This window comes from Hypanus sabinus, chromosome 31 (genome assembly GCF_030144855.1).
Source record: "Hypanus sabinus isolate sHypSab1 chromosome 31, sHypSab1.hap1, whole genome shotgun sequence".
NCBI classification, from domain to species: domain Eukaryota; kingdom Metazoa; phylum Chordata; class Chondrichthyes; order Myliobatiformes; family Dasyatidae; genus Hypanus; species Hypanus sabinus.
Window position 1 is genome coordinate 6,876,552 of NC_082736.1, and position 23,885 is coordinate 6,900,436.

The 23,885-nt window shown below is 45.2% G+C and overlaps 2 protein-coding genes and 1 long non-coding RNA gene across 3 annotated transcripts in view; 1 reads left to right on the forward strand and 2 right to left on the reverse strand.

Moving 5' to 3' along the window:
* The window catches only part of LOC132383740 (uncharacterized), a 362,655-nt gene that overhangs the window by 74,105 nt on the left and 264,665 nt on the right, over positions 1–23,885 (forward strand). The window lies entirely within an intron of this gene.
* Positions 1,472–2,517, reverse strand: LOC132383819 (histone H4). Its single transcript, XM_059955025.1, has one exon. The coding sequence runs from the start codon at positions 2,074–2,076 to the stop codon at positions 1,765–1,767; it is 312 nt and encodes a 103-aa protein (XP_059811008.1). The 5' UTR covers positions 2,077–2,517; the 3' UTR covers positions 1,472–1,764.
* Positions 2,635–23,134, reverse strand: LOC132383841 (uncharacterized). The gene is made up of 4 exons (XR_009508769.1): positions 22,994–23,134; positions 11,632–11,811; positions 9,543–9,654; positions 2,635–9,322 (listed from the first exon to the last, which is right to left on the reverse strand). It is a non-coding gene; the product is annotated as an uncharacterized LOC132383841 (long non-coding RNA).

The following is a 23,885-nucleotide window of genomic DNA, read 5'->3' on the forward strand; positions in this document are numbered from 1 at the left end:
TCAGTTACCTGAATTTGGCCCATGTCCCTGTGAAACTTCCCTCTCCACAGTCCAAGAGATTTGGCAACTGTGCCCCTCTATACCATCACTGGAGGTAGTTTGTACCAGGTAACTGCACATTCTGTGAAGAAAACCTGCTCCTCATGGTCTCAGTTAAATCGTTCCTCTTGCACTTTATACCTGTAATCTCTGGCTTCCAACTCCATGAACCTGGAGATAACAGATTCACTATTGACCGTAGCAGTGCCTGCCGTTATTTTATCAGCCTCTCTAATGTCACATACACTCTGGTGAGAATGTGCCAGCCTACCCAGCCTCCTGTTAAATACCTTTTGCACCCTCTCCAGTTTAATGTCACCCTCTGATCATTGGGCAACTATAACTGTACGCCGTGCTCCAAGAGTGGTTTCCCCAAGGCTGGGAGAGCTGTAATGTGACGTCACGGTCCAGTGCCCAATACTCTCCCGATGAATGCAAGTGTGGCAAACACCACCTTCACCGTCCTGCCGACCTGTGTTTACACTTTGAAGGAATTCGATATCTGCACCCCGATGTCTCTCTGTTTTACAGCACTCCCAGGGACCGACCATTCCCCACGGCAGTTCTGCCCTGGTTCGTCAATGACAACGGAACATCTCTTGTTCTTGTTTGTGGGCTTGAAGGGCCGAATGGACTACTCCTGCACCTATTTTCTTTCTCACATTTATCTGTCATTACTCAAATCAGTGACCTCATTGACCACCGTCCTGTTGTATTGCTGGTTACATTCTTCACACTTTAGTGATATCTGCATATTTGCTGAGCCGGGCATTGACATTGTCAGCCGAGTCTTTAATGAATGAACTGCAGCAGCAGACCTGACTCAGCTCCCAGGCTTTTCCTTGCAGCGATACCCGCACAGTGCTGGAGGAACTCAGCAGGCCAGGCAGCATCTGTGAGAAACAGTAAACAGCCGACGGATCAGGCCGAGACCGTCCAGAATCTGAACAATGTCTTGTGTTTGGTTTTCCTTCGATCCTTTCCTACGTGACTGGATAACATAAACCATCCTCCAATCCTCTGTCACTACTCCTGCCCGAGAAACGCGCAGAGAGACAGAGGCGGGGAGGTGAGGGGACAGAGTCAGGGTGGCGGACAGAGCCGAGAGCGGCCTCTCATCGTCCAGCTCCGCCTTCACTTTACTACACCCGGCAATTTCCAACGGTCTATCCGAAACACAGAGCTCCAGAGAGGGGAAAGAAAACTCCCTCACACCACGTACACAGTGAAGGATTTCTACTAAGTTACTGGCAGTCGGACTTCATACAATCAGAATACAGAGTGATTGGCGCAGGCTTAATTTCAAATCGCCCGCCAGTTTCAGAGCACCCAGCAACGGTGCTTGATTACTTTTTTATATTATTTACCATTAATTGTATCACGGATACTACAATTTCAGTTTTATTTGATATATAATTTTCTCAGTGAAGATTTAAATGGATGAGTACAGAATCGTTTCTCTGAATGAGGGAACTGATTTCTGTCCGAGACAGACAAGGGGATGCTGATCGATCTTAATGCATTCCGAGCTTCTGCCGTAATCACCGATTGAAAAAGCAGAATCGCAGGGATATTTCAAGCGGATCGGAATAATCTGCTTCAAAAGTAGCTCAGCCAAATATATCGATAAAAATAATTAAAAGGTTGTGGACACGGCTCCGTCTGAGGCGGTGGGTGGCTCTTAGAAGAGCCTTTGTGTTGTTCTCGGGAGGAAGTGGGAGTTTTTCAGCCGCCGAAGCCATAGAGAGTGCGGCCCTGGCGTTTCAGAGCGTACACCACATCCATGGCAGTGACCGTCTTGCGCTTGGCGTGTTCAGTGTAGGTGACCGCATCCCGGATCACATTCTCCAGGAAAACCTTCAGCACCCCGCGGGTCTCCTCGTAGATCAGACCCGAGATCCGCTTGACGCCGCCACGGCGAGCCAGACGCCGGATGGCCGGTTTGGTGATGCCCTGGATGTTATCCCGGAGCACTTTACGGTGCCGCTTGGCTCCGCCTTTGCCCAGTCCTTTGCCTCCTTTCCCTCTGCCAGACATGATGCTGCTTCACTCAGGTCGCTGCTCAGTGACAAACCAACTGCTGATGTCTCCTTTTATACACAGCGCCCCGACCTGCCCGAGAAACGCGCAGAGAGACAGAGGCGGGGAGGGGAGGAGACAGAGTGACGGACAGAGCCGAGAGCGGCCTCTCATCGTCCAGCTCCGCCTTCACTTTACCACACCCGCCAATTTCCAACGGTCTATCCGACACAAAGCGCTTTAGCGGAAAAAAAACTGACTCACACACCACGTAAATTCTGGAGGATTTCTGGAAATTTGCTGATTCTCCTGCTTTAAATTATAGGAAGTGCTTTTCCGTTCCGCAAATCCCCGAGAACCTCGGTCTGTCCCTCCCTGGCCCCAGGACCAGTTTGAGTGTCCTGACACACAGCAGTTGGTGGCCGAGGGTGCAGTCAGTTCCACTGATGAGAGGGTTAATTTTTCAGAACAACCGTTCCTCTTAATCGCGAGGGAAATGAATGTCCGGTCACATAAAGTAACAGGATACATAGACTGATATAAGGATATACAAACCGCGCTTCAGGCGCCTTTTAAACCCCAGGTAAAGTGGTGGCTGAGGAGCTGGTGCGAGGTGGGTGGGGCTTCAGCTACAAGGCCTCTCGAAGGGAAGGTGGAACAGGTACATTGAGGAGGCGAGCTTTCTTCCTGCTGCACTTCAGGGGTTAAAACAGCAGGGATGAGGTCCTCCAAACTGATTTTCGGGAACTCGGTAAAGAAGCAGGACTTCCAGGATTGCAGTCTCGGAATTATGCCCCAAAGCATGTGCTGGTGTGATGAGCAATCGATATTTCCTGCAGTTTAATATGTTGCTGAGGAACTGATGCAGGAGGGAGGTCTTCAGATTCTTGGATCAATGGGCTCCCTTCCAGCCAGGTGGGAGACCGGGACAAACAAGGCCATTTCCATCTTGACCGGAGGGGAACCAATATCCTCACCAGGAGGTTTGATGGTGTCACTTGGCAGAGTTTGAACTGGAATCGCAAGTGGGAGAATGTATGTATGACAAGACAGTCTGTAAAGAACGACAGCCAATGGCAGGCTAATAAACATGCTGGGACTGATAGGCTGAAATGAGTTTATTTCAACATCAGGAGTATTCTGTTGTCAGACGGACAGTGCTGGCAGCTCAACACTCCTGCATTTCATTGTTTTACATGTGTGTTGGGGTAGTGTGGGTTTAACAGGAGCAGAGATTACCCCTCTGGGAAAGTCACAACGAACTGGAAGGCTCATTTACAGAGACAATCTGCAGGTCCACTGATGGGATTATTGTCCTGGCCGTCAACGACCAGTGCTGGGACTTTATCTTCCCTAGAATTGACTGGAACTTGCTTAATACTTAGATGCACAAGATTTCTTCATTGAATCTGAAGAGTGTTTGAAACATTATGTACAGAGCCCAACAACAGGAGAGAACAGACAGGAGGAATTAGTTTTGGGAAACGAGCCAGGCCAGCTGACAGCTAAGAGTCAGTGAATATTCTGGGATCTTATATTTTTTCTTAGTGCTGAGGAAGAATAAAATCAGATCTTGTATGAAGGTACTGAATTGCAGGAGGGCAGGTTAGTACGGAGTAAGACAGAAACCACGGGGCATTGATTGGGAGCAGCCACTGTCAGACAAGTCCACATCTGACGTGCGGGAGTTGTTTAAAGACCAGCAGATCCGAGCTTGAAATTGAGGTACAGGATTTATCGACATTTGAAAAAGCATGGCCTGCTTAGGGACAATCAGCATGGTTTTGTGTGGGCAGATCACGCTTGACAAAATTGATCGAGGTTTCAGTGGTGGTGATACAGGTTACAAGATACAGTAGTAGAATTAAGCCATTTGGCCCATCAAGTCTGCTCTGTCTTTTCATCTTGGCTGATACATCTTTCCTCTCAGCCCCAATCTCCTCCTTTCTCCCTGTATCACTTTATGCACTGACCAATCAAGAACCTATCAACCTCCACCTTAAATACCTAAAGTCTTGGCCTCCACAGCTGCCGCCCGTGGCAATGAATTCCACAGATTCACCACTCTCTCTGAGGAAATTCTTCCTCATCTCCATTCTAAAAGTATGTCCCTCTCTTCTGAGGCTGTGTCCTCTGGTCTTAGACACTCCCATCCTCTCCACATCAACTTTATCAAGGACTTTCACTATTCGATAGGTTTCAATTCGTCATCCCTCATTGTTCTAACTTCCAGGGAATAAAGGCCCAGAGCCATCAAACAATTTTCATATGACAAGCTGTTTAATTCTGGAATCATTTTTGAGAATCTCGTTTGAAACCCATCCAGTTTCAGCTAATCCTTCTTAATATAAAGGGCCCAAAACTGCTCCCAATACTCCAAGTGAGAGCTCACCAATACTTCATAAATCTCAACATCACATCCTTGCTTTTATATTCTAGTCCTTTTGAAATGAATGCTAACATCACATTTGCCTTCCTCACCACAGACTCAACCTGCAAATTAACCTTTACAGAACCAGCACAATGACTCCCAAATCCCTCTGCACCTCATTTTTTTGTATCTTCTCTCCATTTTGAAAATAGAAAACCCTAATATTTCTTCAACTGGTGCATGACCATACACTTCCCAGTTCTGTATTCCATCTGCGACTTCTTTGCCCATTCTCTTCATCTATCTGTCCTCCCTAGTTCCTCAAAAATATATGCGCCTCCACCTGTCTCTTCATATCATCTGCAAATTTTGCAACAAATCCATCAATTCCATCATCATTACATTAATATATAATATAAAAAGAATCAGTCCCAACATCTAGTGCTCGATGTTTCTGTGCTGTAATGTTCTATGGCTCTACGAGGGCAAGACTGTGGACATGATCTCTACAGACCTTAGTAAGGCATTTTAAGAAGACGCATAGGATTCAATATAAATAGTAATTTCATTTCAGAAATGGGTTCCTCATAGAAGGCTATATAGGGCTGGAAGTCCATGTGCAGTGGTGATCCACAAGGATCGATATTGGGAATTATGTTGTTTCTGATATATATCGATGTCTGGATGAAAATGTTGATGGATGGTTTACAAGTTTTCAGGTGACAGCATGGTTGGTGGAATTGTGGACAGTGTAAACATTGATCAATGCACACAGATCACAAACAGATATGCAGAGAATTTGCAGAAGGAATTTAATCTGGGAGGGAATGCCGTATTGCACTTTGGGAGGTCAAATGAAAGAAAAAAGTATAATGTTAATGATTGACTCCTTCCCAGCATTGGTGTAAAGAGTGAACTTGGGATCCAGGCAGATAGTTCACTGAATGTGGCTACACAATGGGATAAGGTGTACAGAATGCTGGTCCCCAATGGTCAGGGTGTTGAGTATAAGAGTAAGGGAGTCATGTATTAAGACAGGCATACAAACGTACAGGAAAAGGACCATGTCCAGGTAGGCGTATTCAGCTCCTTCAAGTCAGTATTTATTTAGTTGATGCACCACTGGCTGCAATTACAGCCTTGAGTCTATGTTTCTATCAGCTCTGCACACTTGGACACCGCAACTTTCCCCCATTCTTCCTTACAAAACTACTCAAGATCAGTCGGAGTGCATGCAGTTTGTGAGTGAGCAGCCCTTTTCAAATCCAGCTACAAAGTTAGGTCTGGACTCTGACTTGGCCACTTCAGGACATTAACTTTCTTGTTTTAAGGCATTTCTATGCAGCTTTGGTTTTAAGCTCGTGGCCATTGATTTGCCAGAAAACAAATCTCCTCAGTCTCAGTTCTCTTGCAGACGGCGTTACATTTTCCTCCTGGATTTCCCTGTATTTTGCTGCATTCATTTTACACTCTACCTTCATGAGCCTTTCAGGGCCTGCTGCAGTGAAGCAAACCCACAGCACAATGCAGCCTCCACCATGCTCCATGACAGGGACGGAGTGTTTTTGATGATGTGCAGTGTTTGGCTTATACCAAACTTAACAGTTTAGTCTGTTTCCAAAAGTTCTGTTTTAGTTTCAGACCATAGAAACTTCTTCCAGCTGACTTCAGAGTCCCTCTCATCCTCTGACAAACTCCAGGTGAGATTTCATGACAGCTTTTTTCAACAGTGGCTTTCTCTTTGCCACTCTCTGATAAACTGTGACAGGTGAAGCACCTGGGAAACAGTTGATGTATGCATAATCTCTCCCATTTTAGCAACTGAAGCTTGTAACTCCTTGAGAGTTATCAAAGGTGTTTTGTTAGCCTTTCTCTCTGGTTCTCTTCTTGGATGGCTGCTCAGTATTTGAACACTGCCTGCTTGAGGTAGGTTTTCAGCTGTGCCATGTTCTTTCCACTTCTGTAAGGATATATATCTAGAAGATTATAAGTCTACTAGGAAGGAGCCAGAAGGGGCCATGAGAAGGCCTTGGCAGGCAGGAGTAAGGAAAACCCAAGGCATTCTACAAGTATGTGAAGAGCAAGAGGATAAGAAATGACAGAATAGGACCTATCAAGTGTGACAGTGGGAAAGTGCGTATGGAAACGGAGGAAATAGCAGAGGTACCTGATGAATACTTTACTTCAGTATTCACTATGGAAAAGGATCTTAGTGATTGTCCTGATGACTTGCAGCAGACTGAAAAGCTTGAGCATGTTGATATTAAGAAAGAGGATGTGCTGGATATTTTGGAAAGCAACCAGCTGGATAAGTTGCCGGGACTGGACAAAATGTACCCCAGGCTACATGGAGTAGGCAAGGGAGGAGATTGCTGAACCTCTGGCGATGATCTTTGCACCATCAATGGGGACGGGAGAGGTTTCGGAGGATTGGAGGGTTGTGGATGTTGTTCCTTTATTCAAGAAAGGGAGTAGAGATAGCCCAAGAAATTACAGACTAGTGAGTCTTACCTCAGTAGTTGGTAAGTTGATGGAGAAGATCCTGAGAGACGGGATTTATCAACTTTTGGAGAGGTATAATAGGATTAGGAGTAGTCAGTATGACTTTGTCAAGGGCAGCACGTGCCTTATGAGCCTGATTTAAATTTTGAGGATGTGACTAAGCGCATTGATGAAGGAAGAGCACTCGATGTAGTGTATCTAGATTTCAGCAAGGCACTTGGTAAGGCGCCCTATGCAAGGCTTACTGAGAAAGTAATGAGGCATGGGATCCAAGGGGACATTGCTTTGTGGATCCAGAACTGGCTTGCCCACAGAAGGCAAAGAGTGGTTGTAGCTGGGTCACATTCTGCTTGGAGGTCGGTCACTAGTTCTGGGACCCTTCACGATTTTTATCAACGACCTGGATGAGGAAGTGGAGGGATGGGTTAGTAGGTTTGCTGATGACACAAAGGTTGGAGGAGTAGTGGACAGTGTGGACGGCTGTCAGAGGTTACAGCAGGACATTGATAGGATGCAAAACTGGGCTAAGAGGTGGCATATGGCGTTCAACCCAGTTAAGTCTAAAGTGGTTCATTCTGATAGGTCAAATATGATGGCAGAATATAGTATTAATGGTAAGACTCTTTGCAGTGTGAAGGATCAGAGTGATCCTGGGGTCCGAGACCACAGACGCTCAAAGCAGCTGCGCAGGTTGACTCAGTGGTTGAAAAGGCATACGGTGTATTGGCCTTCATCAATCGTGGAATTGAATTTAGGAGCTGAGAGGTAATGTTGCAGCTATACGCAACCCTGGTCAGGCCCCACTTGGAGTACTGTGCTCAGTTCTGTGTGCCTCACTACAGAAAGGATGTGGAAGCCATAGAAATAGTGCAGAGGGGATTTACAAGGATGTTGCCTGGAATGGGGAGCATTCCTTATGATAATAGGTTGCGTGAACTTGGCCTTCTCTCCTCGAAGCGATGGAGGATGAGAGGTGACCTGGTAGAGGCGCACAAGATTGATCGTGTGGATAGTCAGAGGATTTTTCCCAGGGCTGAAATGGTTGCCACAAGAGGACACAGGTTGAAGGTGCTGGGGAGTAGGTACAGAGATGTCAGGGGTAAGTTTTTTTACTCAGAGTGGTGAGTGCGTGGAATGGATTGCCAGCAACGGTGGCGGAAGCAGGTACGATAGGGTCTCTTAAGAGGCTTTTTGGTAAGTAGCATTTAATAGGAAGTGGTAGCTTGTCCCATTACCACCACATCACCGGTTTAGACAGCTGTAAGGTACCGATATGCCGGGATGTGAATGGGGAACTCAGTTGGAATGGGTTTCCACCAGCAGATCGTGGTTGTTGCAGCTCTCAGAGCAAAGTTACTCGATGCAGCAGTACTCCAATCTGCTTCTGATTAAATCTCTCATGACAATCACAGCTCCGTTCTCATCTCTCTTTGATATTTCTCCTTTTGTACTTTATCCCATTGGGAGGAACACCTGAGGATCTTGTGACCATTCCTCTCCGTGTCTTCTTTCCCACATTGTGATCACTTCTTCAATGATCCTTCACCACAAGATCTCTCTGTAATCCCACCTCATTACACAGATTACATCTGAAATGTCCTGTTCCTGGGTAAGATCCTGCTGTAAGAAACTGTCTCTGACCACTCCACAAATTCCTCTTCCACTGTACCAGTTTGATCAGCTTAATCAACACACAGACTGAAGCAAACACGCACAAAATACTGCAGGAACTCAGCAAACAGTTGACATTTCGGGCTGAGAACCTTCATCGGGATGAGAAAGAGAGGGACAAAAGCCAGGATAAGGTGGTGGGGGGGGGGGGGGGAGGGAGGACAAGCGAGTGGGGTGTGTGGTTTGTGGAGGGACGATGATGTGAGGAGCTGGGTGACAGGCAGAAGAGGCAAAGAGATGAAGAAAAAGGAATCCAATAGGAGAAAATGTTGGACCATGGGATGACACGAAGGAGCCAGAGAACCAGACAGAGTTGATGGGCATATCATGAGGGTGCGTGAGGAGAGGTGAAGGGGTTAAATGGCATCAGAATGGAGGTAAAGAAGGGAGGGTGAGGGAAACAGAGTGTAGTGATATCCGGAATTCGGAGAAATCAATGTTCATGCCATCAAGATTGGAGTCGACACATTCAGAATATCTGGTGTTGTCCTGCTAACCTGTAGCAGGAGAGGAGGCCGTGGACAGACATGTTGGTGATGGCCCTCTGCTGGTCAGGGTCGATCATGGATATTGCGCCCTGGCTGTCGAAGTCAATATGCAGACCAGGGTAGTACGATACGTAAAGCAAGCTGTTGCCCATGCAGGAGCTGATGAACCCAGAGCAACGGCAGAGACCGATGGAGTCAGGCACCAGCGGTGTCACAGGATTGCCAGCCTGCACTGAACATAGGACCAACAGGGAGTTAGTGTTCACAGTGGGGACACAGCAAACATCCCACAGATATCTGATTGCTGACATTTCAATATTGTGCAATAATGTGTAACAACCGTCATCACGAGGGAGAAACTAATGGGACTAAAAGCAAACATTTCCAGATCCCAATGATCTGCACTGAAGTCTGGAGAGAAAGTAGAGACACTGAAGTCTGTCAAAACTCACTGTTACGGAAAGGTCCCAGTGGAGTTGAAAACCATTGTTGAAGAAGGGTGGAAGATAAAAACCCGGTGACTGTAGTCCAGTTAACTTCACTTCAGCTACTGGAGTCTATAATCTGTGAAGAAATAACAAGTCATTTAGAAAAGTTTAATGTGATTGAACTGAGTCAACAGGGTTTACAGTCAGATTCACACAGCACAGAAACGAGCCCTTCAGCTCAAATGGTCCACACTGACCAGAGTTCCCATCTGAGCTTGTGGTCAGTAACCCCCTCACCACCACATTAAGAACAAGGCTATCCTCCTCCTTAGCCCATATCCTTCAAAACCTTTCCTTTCCATCTACCTGTCCAAGTACTTTTTAATATACCTGACGCAACCATCCCCCCGGCAGCTCATTCCATTTACTGACCAGCCTGTGAGTGGAAAAGTTGACCTTCAGGTTCCTATTAAATCTCATCTTAAACCAATGTCCTCCAGTTTGTAAATCCCCAACCCTGGTTAAAAGATTATTATCTTTGACCCAACCCAGGCCCTTTACAATTTTATACACGTCTGCAATATCGCCACTCATTCTCCAACATTCCAGGGAAAATTGTCCAAAAATCTTTCCATAAATCAATCCTTCCAGATCCAGTAACATCCCCGTTAATCACCTCTGCACTCTTTCCAGCTCAATGGTGCCTGTCATACTGCATGATCACTAAAACTAAACACTATTTATGAAATGCGGCCAAACCAACGTGTTGTACAACCGCACCATTTCATCCCAGCTTCTATATCCGGTGCCCTGACTGAAGGCCAGTGTTCCAAAAGCCTCTTCACCACCCTGTCCATCTGGAACCTGGTTTTTGTCTCTGTAACCTGGGTTACTGAATGTTAAGTCATGTTTGACAAACATACCAGAGATTTGAGACTTTGCAGGGGAAGTTGGAGAAGTGGTGATTTTGGATTTTCAGCAGCCATTTGCCAAGGTGCCACATGAAAGGCTGGTGCACAAGACCAGAGCTCAGTACTGGGAAGGAAGTGTGTTAATATTGACTGAAGACTGGTTATCATACTGAGACAGAATAACAGGTCTGTTTCAGACTGGGATGATATAACCAGTGGAGTGTCCCAGCGACCAGTTCTAGATCGCCAATGATTTATTACCGATTTTAATAACCCGGAGGAGGGAGGAATCCATGGTTGTCAATAACAGGGAATATAGTGGGGGACATGTTGTGATTGGACATTTGGTCTACAACAGGATAAGAAGTTGGTGAGTAGAATATTTGGAAAATGGAGTTTAAGGTGGCAAAGCGTGATGGCATGTAAAGTGGCAGGAGAAATCAGAAGTCAGACTATGATGTGGAGATAAATTGTAAATGAGAGAAACAGAGAGGGGTCGAGGTGTTGTGTGCACAACAAAATAGTGACGGGTGCAGTGAGGGTTCATTAAGACCATATATGACCAAAGTTCAAAGGTGAATGGTTCATTGACATTTATTGCTAGGGCATTAGTGTAGAGAAACAGAGAAGTGTTGTTACAGTGTCAAACAAACTCTCAATGTTGGATTTTGGGAAGTTAAAGCAGGTCAGGACATACTCAGCCCGATCTTTGTATGGATGAATCACTGTGCCATGTACTAATCCAGATTCTAAGTATGGCTTCATTAACTGTTCCACACCCTGCACTGATACAAACACACTTCAGCCCCACTGTGCACATTAACTTGGCCTAACTGTGCAGTGGTGTACTGGGCCAATGGCATCAACACGGGTGATGCCTTCTTGCTATTGTCACATACTCCGTGTTCGGGTTACCGAACTAGCAGAAATGGAATACATGTTGGAGTCTGGTATTACTGTAACTAATAGTGTTTATTAGTAAAACAAGTACTACAGTACTATAAAATGCAAATATATGTAACAGGTTAGCAATGATATATACAGAAGTGTGGAAATAGAAATCAAAATCAAGCTCCTTCAAAGTCTAGGGGTAAATGGATAGTCTTACGATGGTGAACAATTCAGTTTAATTTAGGTCGAAGTAGTTGATAGTGTACTGTTGGAGAGAGAGAGAGTGAGAGGTGATGCAGTTGCCATCGAACCTTCCGTTGTCTTCCTGTCCTGTTATGGTCACTGACTATGACCCCGTACGACCGTTCTTCAGTGGTAGACCTGTCACCCAGGCAAGGGTGGTCACACAAATAAGTCCCCACAGGTTGCACCTTCACACATCGAAAGCCACTGATCGATTGGGAAGCTTCTAACACCTTACAAAGAACAACCTAAACAGGGAAAAGATGAAGTATGCAAGCAAGCTAGCAAACATTATGAAAGTGGGTAGTTTCAAGTATGTAAAAAAAATAAAGACCAGACCGTACATAGGACTGCCAGAAAATGAGGCCAGAGAAATAATAATGGGAAAGGGGGTGCAAGGAGATGTAGATGAACTAAATGAGTAATTTCGTTTCGTGGAAGATACTAGTCGTGTTAAAGAGTGTGAGGGATGAGAAGTGAATGCAGTTAATATTATAATGGAAAAGGTGTTCAAAAAGCTGAAAGACTTGAGGGTACATAAGTCACCCAGACCAGGTAAACTGCACCCCAGGGTACTGAAAGAGGTAGTGCAAAAGATTATGGTGCCATTAGTAATGATCTTTTAAAAATCACTGGACTCTGGCATGGTGCTAGGGGATAGAAAATTGCAAATGTCACTCCACTCTTTAAGAAAGGAGGAAGGCAGAAAAAAGGAGATTATAGATGAGGTGATGGAGTTTTGGAAACACAGGCCAAGAAAGGACAAGGTCAGCAAGGTTTCCATAAGAGAAAATCTTGCCTGATAAACCTGTTGGAATTCTTTGAGATTCCATACAGGATACAGAAAAGGGAAGCAATGGATGCCATATATTTAGACTTTCAAAAGACTTTTGACAAGTGCCACACATTAGGCTACTTACCAAGTTAATAGCCCATGGTATTACAGGAAAGTTACTGGCGTGGTTAGAACATTGGCTGATTGGTAGAAGGCAGCAAGTCAGCAAGTGGGAATAAAAGGATCCTTTCCTGTTGGCTGCCAGTGAGTAGTGGTGTTCCGCAGGGGCCGGTGTTGGGACCACTTCTGTTTATGCTGTATAACAATGAATTAAATGATGGAATATATGGTTTTATTGCAAGTTTGCAGATGATACAAAGATTGGTGGAGGGGCAGGTACTGTTTAGGAAATAGGTAGACTATTTCCTAAATAGAAGTACTTCAACAGTTTAGAAGAACAGCGACAGATTAGGAGAACAGGCAAGAGAAAGACAAATCAAATACAATGTCAGAAAATGCATGATCGTACACTTTGGGAGTAAACAATTTTCTAAAAGGAGAAAAAATCCAAATATCTGAAATGCAAAAGGACTTGGGAGTCTTTGTGCAGACCACTCGTTATTATACGAGGAAGGTTTGATAGCTCTGGGTCTGTACACACCTGAGTTTAGATGGATGGGGGGGGGGATCTTATTGATGCCTTTAGAATGTTGAAAGGCCCAGACTGAGTAGATGTGGAAAGAATCTTTCCCACGGTGGAGAGTAGTCTTGGGCTAGAAAGCACAGCCTCAGGATAGAGTGGTGTCCATTTAAAAGAGATGAGGAGACATTTCTTCAGCCTGCAGTTGCTGAATCTGTTGAATTTAGGCAACAGTGGAGGACAGGTCATTGGGTGTATTTAAGGCACAGCCGGATAGATTCTCAATTGGACAGGGCAAAGGTTACAGGGAGTGGGGCTGAGGAGGGAGAAAAGGGTCAGCCATGATTGAATTGTGGAGCAGACTCGATGGGCCAAATGGACTAATACTGCTGCCCTGTCTTATGGTCTTACTCAGTAAATCCAAGACCCACAACAGAATCAATGAAAGACCGCATCCAGGAGAGTAACAAAAGAGCCAATGTGCAAACGACAACAACTTCTGCAAATACAAGAGAGAAAATCATAATAATCATAAAGAAATGAGAAATGAATAGAGAAGATGAGATGCAGAAGTATTGAAAGTGAGTCCATGTATTGTGGGAAACAGTTCAGTGGTGAGTTAAGTGAAGTTAAATAGAGTTATCTCCACTGGTTCTGGTTTAAGGTGACATCAGTGAATCTCTTTTTCTGGTAAACGAATAGCCTGTAACTTTCCTATCAACTTGGACGCAGTTTGATGAGGCAGAACAGAGGTGAGGCAACAGGTCTGTCACTGAGAGTGAGGAAGACCCAAAGTACGGTTGATTAAACTCCAGGCTGAAATGGAAATGTCAGGTACAGGTCAAATCAAAGTGGCGGGGACCAAGGCCCAGGTCGTGTCAAACTGACCGAACCAAATGTTTCAATTTAGGTGCCAGGCCAGCTGGCTGCTTCACTCTGCACCAAAATAAGCATCTATTAACAGACTGTCTTTGAGGATTTCATTTCAAAATGCCATTTTCTTATGTTTATTGTTGGCATGATTTGCTGACACTGGGTGTTTGAATCTCTTATTTTAATAGGTTATTTTGGCTTTCTTTGTTTTGAGGTGGCCTGATAAGAATGAACCTCAAGGTTTTAGAATGTATACATGCTTTGATAATAAATGTACTTGGAACTTTGTTTCAAAAACCTGACGGTTGAGGGATAAAATAAGGACAAAAATTCAACAAAACTCAAAACAGCTGCTCTTTTAATTACCGGTGAGGATGCAGAAGAGTGGAAACTGGCAAATCTTCTTGCCCTTTTTAAGAACTGCAATAGGGACAAGACAGGAAACTATAGCCTGGTGACTCTTATAATCGTGATAGGGATATTATTGGAAAAGATTTTTAAGAATAGGATTCATTTTCATCTGAAAAAGCATAAACACTTTCAGATTAGCAAACATCACTTTGCCTAGGCAACGTCAAGTCTGCAAACTTGGTGGAACATTTTAGTGACAAATTCGATTGATGAGAACTGTGTAGTGGGTATAGGACACAAGGACTTTGGTAAAGCTTTCAACAAGAGTCCCACAACAAGATCCACAGCACGGAAGCACAAAGCTCAATAGAAATTTGGTAGAGTATATTCAAAATGTACTCAATCAGAGAACACAGAAGGTAATGGTTGAGGGGTGTGATTCTGACTGGAGACCTGTGAACAGTGGGGCCCACAAGGAATTCTACTCTTTGTGAAATGATTTGGGTGAAAATGAAGGAGGGCTGATTTGTTGGTCTGCAGAGACACAGAAATTGGTGCAGTTATGGATCGTGAGGAAAGTCGCCAAAGGATTCAGCAGAACACAGACCAGTTGGAAATGTGCGCAGAGAAATGGGAGATAAGTCAGTGTACTCTGGGAAGTCAAATGTCAGAGGTTTTAGAAATATAGAAAAGCTACAACACAATACAGGCCCTTTGGACCACAAAGCTGTGCCAAACATGTCCTTAGCTGATAAATTATGTAGGATTACCCATTGCCCTCTACTTTGCTGAGCTCCATATAGCTGTGCAGGAGTCTCTTAAAAGACCCTTTATGTATCTGAATCCACAGCATTGCCGGCAGCCCATTCCACGCACTCACCTCTCATTGCATAGAAAAACTTACTCCTGATATCTCCTCTGTACCTACCTACAAGCACCTTAAAACTGTGCCCTTTCAGCCCTGGGAAAAGCTTCTGACTATCCACACGATCAATGCCCCTCTTCATCTTATACACCTCTATCAGGCACCTCTCATCCTCCGTTGCTTCAAGGAACAAGGCCGAGTTCATAAGGCATGCTCCCCAATCCAGGCAGCGTCCTTGTAAATCTCCTCTGTACCCTTTCTGTTGTCTCCACATCCTTCCTGTGGTGAGGCGACCAGAACTGAGCACAGTACTCCAAGTGGGGTCTGACTAGGGTCCTACATAGCTGCAACATTACCTCTCGGCACTGAAACTCAATCCAATGATTGCACCGTATGCTTTCTTAACCACAGAGTCAACCTGCGCAGCTTTGAATTTCCTATGGTCTCAGATTCTCCACACTACAAAGAGTCTTACCATTAATACTATATTATGTCATCATGTTTGACCTACCAAAATGACCCACCTCAAACTCCATCTGCCATTTCTTAGCCTAGCTTTCCATCCTATCAATGTCCCACTGAAACCTCTGATGGCCCTCCACACTATCCGCAACACCTCCAACCTTTGCGTCATCAGCAAATTTACTAACCCATCCCTCCACTTCTTCATCCAGGTCATTTATAAAAATCCACAAAGAGTAGGCAGCCCAGACAGATCCCTGAGGCACACCACTAGTGACCTACTTCCGTGCAGAATATAACCCGTCTACAACCCCATTCTACCTTCTGTAGGCAAGCCAGTTCTGGATCCACAAAGCAACGTCCCCTTGGATCCCATGCCTCCTTAGTTTCTCAACAAGCCTTACATGGGGCACCTTATCAAGTGTCTTGCTGAAATCCATATACACTACATCTACTGACCTACCATCAAAGTGTTTAATCACATCCTCAAAAAATTCAATCAGGCTCATAGGGCACGACCTGTCTTTGACAAATCTATTCTGACCATTTCTAATCATATTATGCCTCTCCAAATGTTCATAAATCCTGCCTCTCAGGATCTTCACCATCAACTTAACAACCACTGTAATAAGACTCTGTGGTCTATAATTTCCTGGGCTATCTTTACTCCTTCTTGAATAATGGAATAACATCCACAACTCTCCAATCCTCTGGAACCTCTCCCATCCCCATTGATGATGCAAAGATCATCGCCAGAGGCTCAGCAATCTCCTCCTTCGCCTCCCACATTAACCTGGGTACATTTTGTCTAGTCCCGTTGACTTATTCAACTTCATGCTTTCTGAAAGCTCCTGCACATTCTCTTTCTTAATATTTACATGCACAAGCTTTTCAGTCCACTGTAAGTCATCACAACAATCACCAAGATCCTTTTCCATACTGAAGCAAAGTACTCATTAAGTACCTCGGCTATCTCCTCTGGTTCCATACACACTTGTCCACAGTCACACTTGATTGGTCCTATTCTCTCAAATCTTATCCTCTTGTTTTTAACATACTTGTAGAATGCCTTGGGGGGTTTCCTTAATCCCTTCTGCTAAAGCCTTTCCATGGCCCTTTCTGGCTCTCCTAGTTTCTTAAGTTCCTTCTTGCTAGGCTTATAATCTTCTAGATCTCTCACATTACTTAGCTTTTTGAACCTTTCATAAGCTCTTCTTTCCTCATGACTAGACTTATAACAGCCTTGGAACACCATGATTCCTGTACCCTACCATACTTTCCCTGTCTCACTGGAACCTACCTATGCAGAACTCCATGCAAATATCCACGAAAACCTGCCACATTTCTTCCATACATTTCCTTGAGAACATTTGTTCCCAATTTGTGCTTTCAAGTTCCTGCCTAATAGCCTCACATTTCCCCTTACTCCAATTAAACACTTCTCTAACTTGTCTGTTCCTATCCCTCTCCAATGCTATGGTAAAGGAGATAGAATTGCAATCACCATCTCCAAAATGCTCTCCCACTGAGAGATCTAACTGCATTCATTTTCCAAAACCAGATCAAGTACAGCCTCTCATCTGTCAATTTTGGGAAATTAAAATCTCCCTCCACGACAAACCGTTATTAGTACACCTATCCAGAATCTGTCTCCCTATCTGCTCCTTGATTTCCCTGTCACTCTTGGGTGGTCTACAAAAAAGACCTAATAGATTTATTGACCCTTTCCTGTTCCCAACTTCCACCCGCAGAGACTCTGTAGACAATCCCTCCATGCCTTCCTCCTTTTCTGCAGCAGTGACACTATCTCTGATCAACAGTGCCATGCCGCCACCTCTTTTGCCTCCCACCCTCTCCTTTCCGAAACATCTAAAGACTGACACTTGAAGTAACCATTCCAGCCTCTGACCCATCCAATTTTCTGTAACGGCCGCAACATTGTAGCTCCAAATACTGATCCCACACTCTGAGCTCATCCGCTTTGTTCATAATACTCATTGCATTAAGATAGACACAGCTCAAACCATCGGGCTGAGCACGTTCCTTCTCTATCACCTGTCTATCCTCACTCGCACAGTCTCCAAGTTTTCTCATTTGTAAGCCAACCGCTTCCTCCTCTGTCACTTTAGTTTGGTTCCCACCTCCAGCATCCTAGTTTAAACTCTCCCCAACAGCCTTAGCAAACCTCCACGCCAGGATATTGGTTCCCCTGGGATTCAAGTGCAACTCCTCCTTTTTGAACAGGTCACTCCTGCCACAAAAGAGGTCCCAATGATCCAGAGATCTGAATCCCTGAGCCATACAGTTATTCTCACTCTATTCCTATAATCACCATCACATGGCACAGGCAGTAATCCCGAGATGACTACCTTTGTGGTCCTGCTTCTCAACTCTTTGAATTCTTCTCCCTATTGGAAAATCTGGAAGGGCAGTTATGGAGGTGACATGCTCCACCTCAGGATGTGGGAGTCACTCAGTGTCCGCGATAACTTCACATGGGGGAAGTGCACCGAGGTGCAGCTCCTGACTGACCGTGTGAAGGAAATGAAGATGGAGATGGACAGACCGAGAGTTTCCAGGATGCTGAGACCAGAGATTCAGTGAGTTGGTCACACCTGAGGTCAGGATGCAGACTGTTGTGTGACCATCACGACGGAAAGGGGAAGAGACAGACAGAGTAATGTCTCCCTGTGGCCAGGACCCTCAGCAACAAGTAGACTCCTTTGGATAACCCTGGGATGACAAACCAGAGACAGCAGCCCGCCAGGTCGGTGGTACTGAGACCCCAGACCGATGCTCCGCGGGAGGAATGGTCAAGCAGAGCAGTGATGACAGCAGACTCACAGTACAGGGGATGTGCAGGAGATTCTGTGGCAGCCACAGAGATGACACGATGGTGTGTCGCCTCCTGGGTACTGGGGTCAGGTCCGTCTCAGATGTGAAGGATTTCCTAAAGATAAACTTGCCAGTCGAGTCAGTGGTAAGGAAACCAAATGTCAGCATTCATTTCAAGAGGACTACAATACAAAAGCAAGGATGTAAGCATTGGTCCAATCACACTTGGAGTATTGTGAACTGTTTTGGGCCCCTTGTCTAAAAAGCTACATGCTCGCATCGGAGAGGGTCCAGAGGAAGTTCACAAAAAAGATCCTGGCGATAAAAGGGTTAATGCACGAGGATTGTTTGATAGCTCTGGGCCTGTACTCTCTGGACTTTAGAAGAATGAGGGAATCTCATTGAAACTGATCAAATATTGAAAGGCCTAGAATGGAGTGGGGAGGGTGTTTCTGATAGTGGGGCAGTCTAGGAACACAGGGCATAGCCTCACAATACTAGAACATACTGTTAGAACAAAGATAAGGAGCAATTTCCTTAGTTAAGGGCAGTGTATCCGTGTAGCCTATGTCAGGATGTTGCTCATTGACTAGAGCTCAACGTTTAACACTATCATTCCCACAGTCCTGATCAATAAGCTACGGAACCTGGTCCCTCTGCAAATGGATCCTCGACTTCCTAACCGGGAAACCACAATCTGTGCGGAGTAGTGATAATCCACATAGATTGGATTAATGGAGATGGGCTAACTCCTATTGACATCAATGCTTCTGGGGTTGAGGGGGTAAACAGCTTTAAGTTCCTTGGCGTCAATATACCCGAGGATCTCACATGAGGATTGGTGATAATATCTCCCCCTCGCTGATAACCAGCACTGGTGTATCTCAGGTTTGTATGCTTAGCCGACTACTCTACTCCCTCTCTACCTGTGACTCTGTGACTCAAGTATAGCCCAAATGCCATCTTTAAATATGCTGGTAGAAACTCCGATGGAGATGGTGGGTCACATTTGCAAGAATGACAAATCAGCTTACAGAGAGGAGCTGCAGCAGCTAATGGACTGGTGCAGAGCCAACAACCTGTCTCTGAATATGAACAAAAGAGATGATTGTTGACTTCAGGAGGGCACGGAGCGAACACTCCCTGCTAAACATTGACAGCTCCTTGTTAGAGATTGTTAAGAGCACCAAATTTCTTGGTGTTCACCTGGCGGAGAATCTCACCTGATCCCTCAACACCAGCTCCATAGCAAAGAAAGCCCAACAGCATCTCTACTTTCTGAGAAGGCTGAAGGAAGTCCATCTCTCAATCCCCATGCTCATCACATTCTATAGGGGTTGTATTGAGAGCATCCTGAGCAGCTGCATCACTGCCTGGTTCAGAAATTGCACCATCTCCAATCGCAAGACCATGCAGCGGATAGTGAGGTCAGCTGAGAAGATCATTGGGGTCTCTCTTCCCACCATCATGGATATTTACACTACACACTGCATCTGCAAAGCAAACAGCATTATGAAGGACCCCGCGCACCCCTCATACAATCTCTTCTCCCTCCTGCCGTCTGGGAAAAGGCACCAAAGCATTCGGGCTCTCACGACCAGACTATGCAACAGTTTCTTCCCCCAAGCTATCAGAGTCCTCAATACTCAGCACCTGGCCGGACATCTTGCCCTATTGTCCTGTTTATTATTTATTGTAATGCCTGCACTGTTTTTGTGCACTTTATGCAATCCTGGGTAGGTCTGTCATCTATTGTAGTTGTGTGTTTTTTTTTCTGTGTTGTTTTTTTACGTAGTTCAGTGTAGTTTTTGTAATGTGTCATATAACACCATGATCCTTAAAAACGTTGTCTCATTTTTACTATGTACTGTACCAGCAGTATGGTCGAAATGACAATAAAAGTGACTTGACTTGACTTCATTGGACATACAGGAGTGAGATATACCAGCTAGTTGAGTGGCATCACAGCAAAAATCTTGTGCTCAATGTCAGTGAGACAAAACAGCTGATTGAAGGAAGGGTAAGACAAGGGAACATGAACCAATCCTCATAGAGGGATCAGAAGTGGACAGTGAACAATTTCAAGTTCCTGGGTGTCAATATCTCTGAGGATCTATTGATGCAGCTACAGTATAAAGAAGGCAAGACAGCGGATATATTTCATCAGGAGTTTGAAGATATTTGGTTTGTCACTTTAAAACAACCAAAAACTGCTGTAGATGTAGTCTATATATATTATTTATAACATGTTATTTTTGCCTTTGCACTGTATTTATTCTATATAACATACATATTCATACACACACACTGTAATTTATTTATTATATATTATCAAGTCCTGCATTGAACTGCTGCTGCTAAATTAACAAATTTCCTGACACCTGCCGGTGGTAATAAACCTGATTCTGGTCCTGACTCTGAATTCATCCCCACAGACGGATGTGACCAATTCACTGGGTATATTTAATGTGGAATTTCTCGATTGTGGGTGTGGGGGGTGGATAAGAGTGTTTGAGAGGGTTAAGAGATCTGTCATGATCTCTTACTCCTGGCAGAATGGTGCAGCAGACTGGATGGGCCAAATGGCCTAATTCTGCTCCTGTGTCTTCTGGTCCGATGGTGTCGGAGCAGCTGCAGAACATTTCAAAGGGAAGGCTGAGCAGCCGGACATCGTGGTGGACGGTGCATGTTGGTAATAGCAACGCAGGGATACGAGGGTTGTGTCCTGTGCAGTCAGTTTAGAGAAATCAGACAGAAACTAAAAAGTAGTAAGCTCTGTATTACTCCCAGTGACACTTGTTAGTGGGGGGAGATATAGAGAGATACCAGTGATGAATGTGCGGCTCAGGAGCTGGTGCAGGGGACAGAGTGCCAGTTTCATGGATCAATGGGACATCTTCTAGGGATGGGTAGGCAGAAACTGTTCATTCCCCAGGAACAGTTTTCTCCGTCCTAAAACTGCAGGGAATGGTTTTATCATGACAGGGTGGATGTTTCAAGAGGATGAGGTGATGAAAGTGGATAAATGATGTAAGACATACAGAGGTTAGAGAGAAAGAGACAGTTCCTCTTGGTATAGATTTAAAACTGAAGGGAATAGCTTTAATGTGAGAGGGAGGAGATTTAAAGGGGAACTGCAGGCAAAATATTCCACAGAGAATAGCTGGTACCCCAAATGAGTCAGCAGGTCAGGTGTTGGAGGCAGAAACACACAAAGTCTCTGTTGATGAACACTTCCCAGGAACCGGTTTCATCCAGACCTGGTTTAACTTCCCAGTGCTGGGTCCATTGTTGGTTTCCATCTGCATTAATGATCTTGATGAGAATGTGGTACCTGGATCAGCAAGTTTGCAGATGACACCAAGATTAGGGGTGCAGCAGACAGTGAGGAAGGCTAACAAATCTTGACATGGAATGTGGACTAGCTGGTAAAGTGGCATATGGAATTTAATGCACACAAGTGTGAAGTGTTTTTGAACATAGGTTTAACGAGAGAAATGTGTGGTTTAAAGAGGATCTGAGGAAAACTGTCCTCTTTCCCCAGAACGAGGTTACAATCTGGAACAAGGTGTTTGAGGGGGTGGTGCAGGCTGGTATTTAAGGACCATCTAGATGAGCATTTGAATCACCAGGGCAGGGTAGGAGACAGACCAAGTGCTGAGTTAGTGGAGACAGATTCTCGATGGTAAGTATAGACGCAGAAACCACTGACTGTGGAAGTTCAGTGGGAACCTGGAACACAGAACTTCAGGATGGACTCACCTAAAACACTCGGAACCCAGGACGAGGGATTGTTATTCAACAAATGAATTAATGGTCATATAGTAAACCAAACCCTTCAAAAGGTGACCAAAATGCACCCATTCCCCGTGCACCAGTACCAGTACTTTCATACGGGAAACTGGTGAAGTACTCTGGTTAATATTAGAAGAGATGGCTGACAGCTTCGTCACTGTGGGAGGGTGCAGATATTTTCTCAGAGGGTAAGAGGTTCAGTGGAAAAAGCTCACAGCTGAGAATGAAGGTAACAGACCCCACTGCAGTTTGCTAGGGTTGTCCAGGATAGAAACAGACCCTCTGGCCCATCACATTTATGCTCCCCATCACGCACAGCTATACTAATCCCACTTTCCTGCATTAGTTTCATATCCCTCCAGGCCTTGCTCACTGAAGTACCTGTGCATGTGTCTCTAATATTGTTACACAGTTCCCTGTATGTGGCATCACACAGAGACAGGGTTGTGTGTTCTAATTGCCTTATCAGCCAAAGAACTGCCTCTCATTGGAATTGTACAAAACTGTTTAAAGACAGATTTAAAGGGGATCTGAAGGGTACATACTTCACACAGAGAATAGCTGCCAGAGGAGGTGTGGGGACAGAAACCCAAAAAGTCTCTGTTCATTAAAACTTCCCAGGAACCTGTCATTCACTGTGTACATCCTGCCCTGGTTGAACCGCCCAGAATAGAGTCAGTGATTTATACAGAACTGAAACCGTCCCTTCGGTAAAACTCATCCAGGCCGACCAAGTTGTCGACCTGAACTCGTCCCATCCGCCTGCATTAGGCCCGTGTCCCTCTCAACCTTTCCTATCCATGTAACTGTGCAAATATGGTTTCAATATTGTACCTGAGGCAGAGAGCCGGTGCGGTGAGGCGCTGACAGACACTCACTGTTCCGTGGGCAGGAAGAGGAGAGGCCGATTCCCACAGTGGAGCCGAAACCACAACAAGTAGAGTCCGACTCCAACATCTGGGACTTTCCGCCCCGTCCCCGCCCCGTTTCCCCGAAGGAAACGACTTCGGTGACGGTATGACGTCTGCGCGTTGTGTTATGTGACAGTGAATCACGTGACGGGGTGGGGAAGAGGGAGCTGTCAATCAGTGGAGCCACGAGAAAACATGCGAGCATTGTAAATAGAATTGGTACGGGGTGGGGGGATTTCCAGGAACGGCAATAGACGACGACAAGCAGCCAAACACGGCGGCGCAGCCTTGATTAGCCTCATTCGCTGCGAGGATATTTGTGTCACTCCAGTGTACAGTGGGCATTGGGGGGGGGGGGGGGGTTATATTCCAGCTGGTGTTGAAACTTGTTTAAATTTTTTACCGGGAGCACTGTGTGGAGTGATGACCCAAAGAACAGCTGCCTCCTATCTTTCAGCAGTCCTCTTCAGATAGATGATGAAAGGATCACTGTGGAGAGCCGAATTTTCTGTGCAATTCAACAGCAGCCGCAATCCATGTTTCCCTTTGCAAGATAAAAGGGATGCGGGGAGTGTGGAAGTTACGGCAAGTCGTTAATGTAGGATTTTGGCAAGGAAAGCTTACAGAGAGTATGCAGACAACACAGACAAAAATGGTCTTTGAGAGCTTAGTGTCCCTGTTCACAGCAGGGGACTGGAGCCATTTTAAGCCCCAAAACAAGATGAGGAATGAAACGAAGAGTTCCAGGGTGACAGTTAATGTTGGTTCCAAGCAAGAGAACTGTGCAGATGCTGGAAATCCGAGCAACACCCACA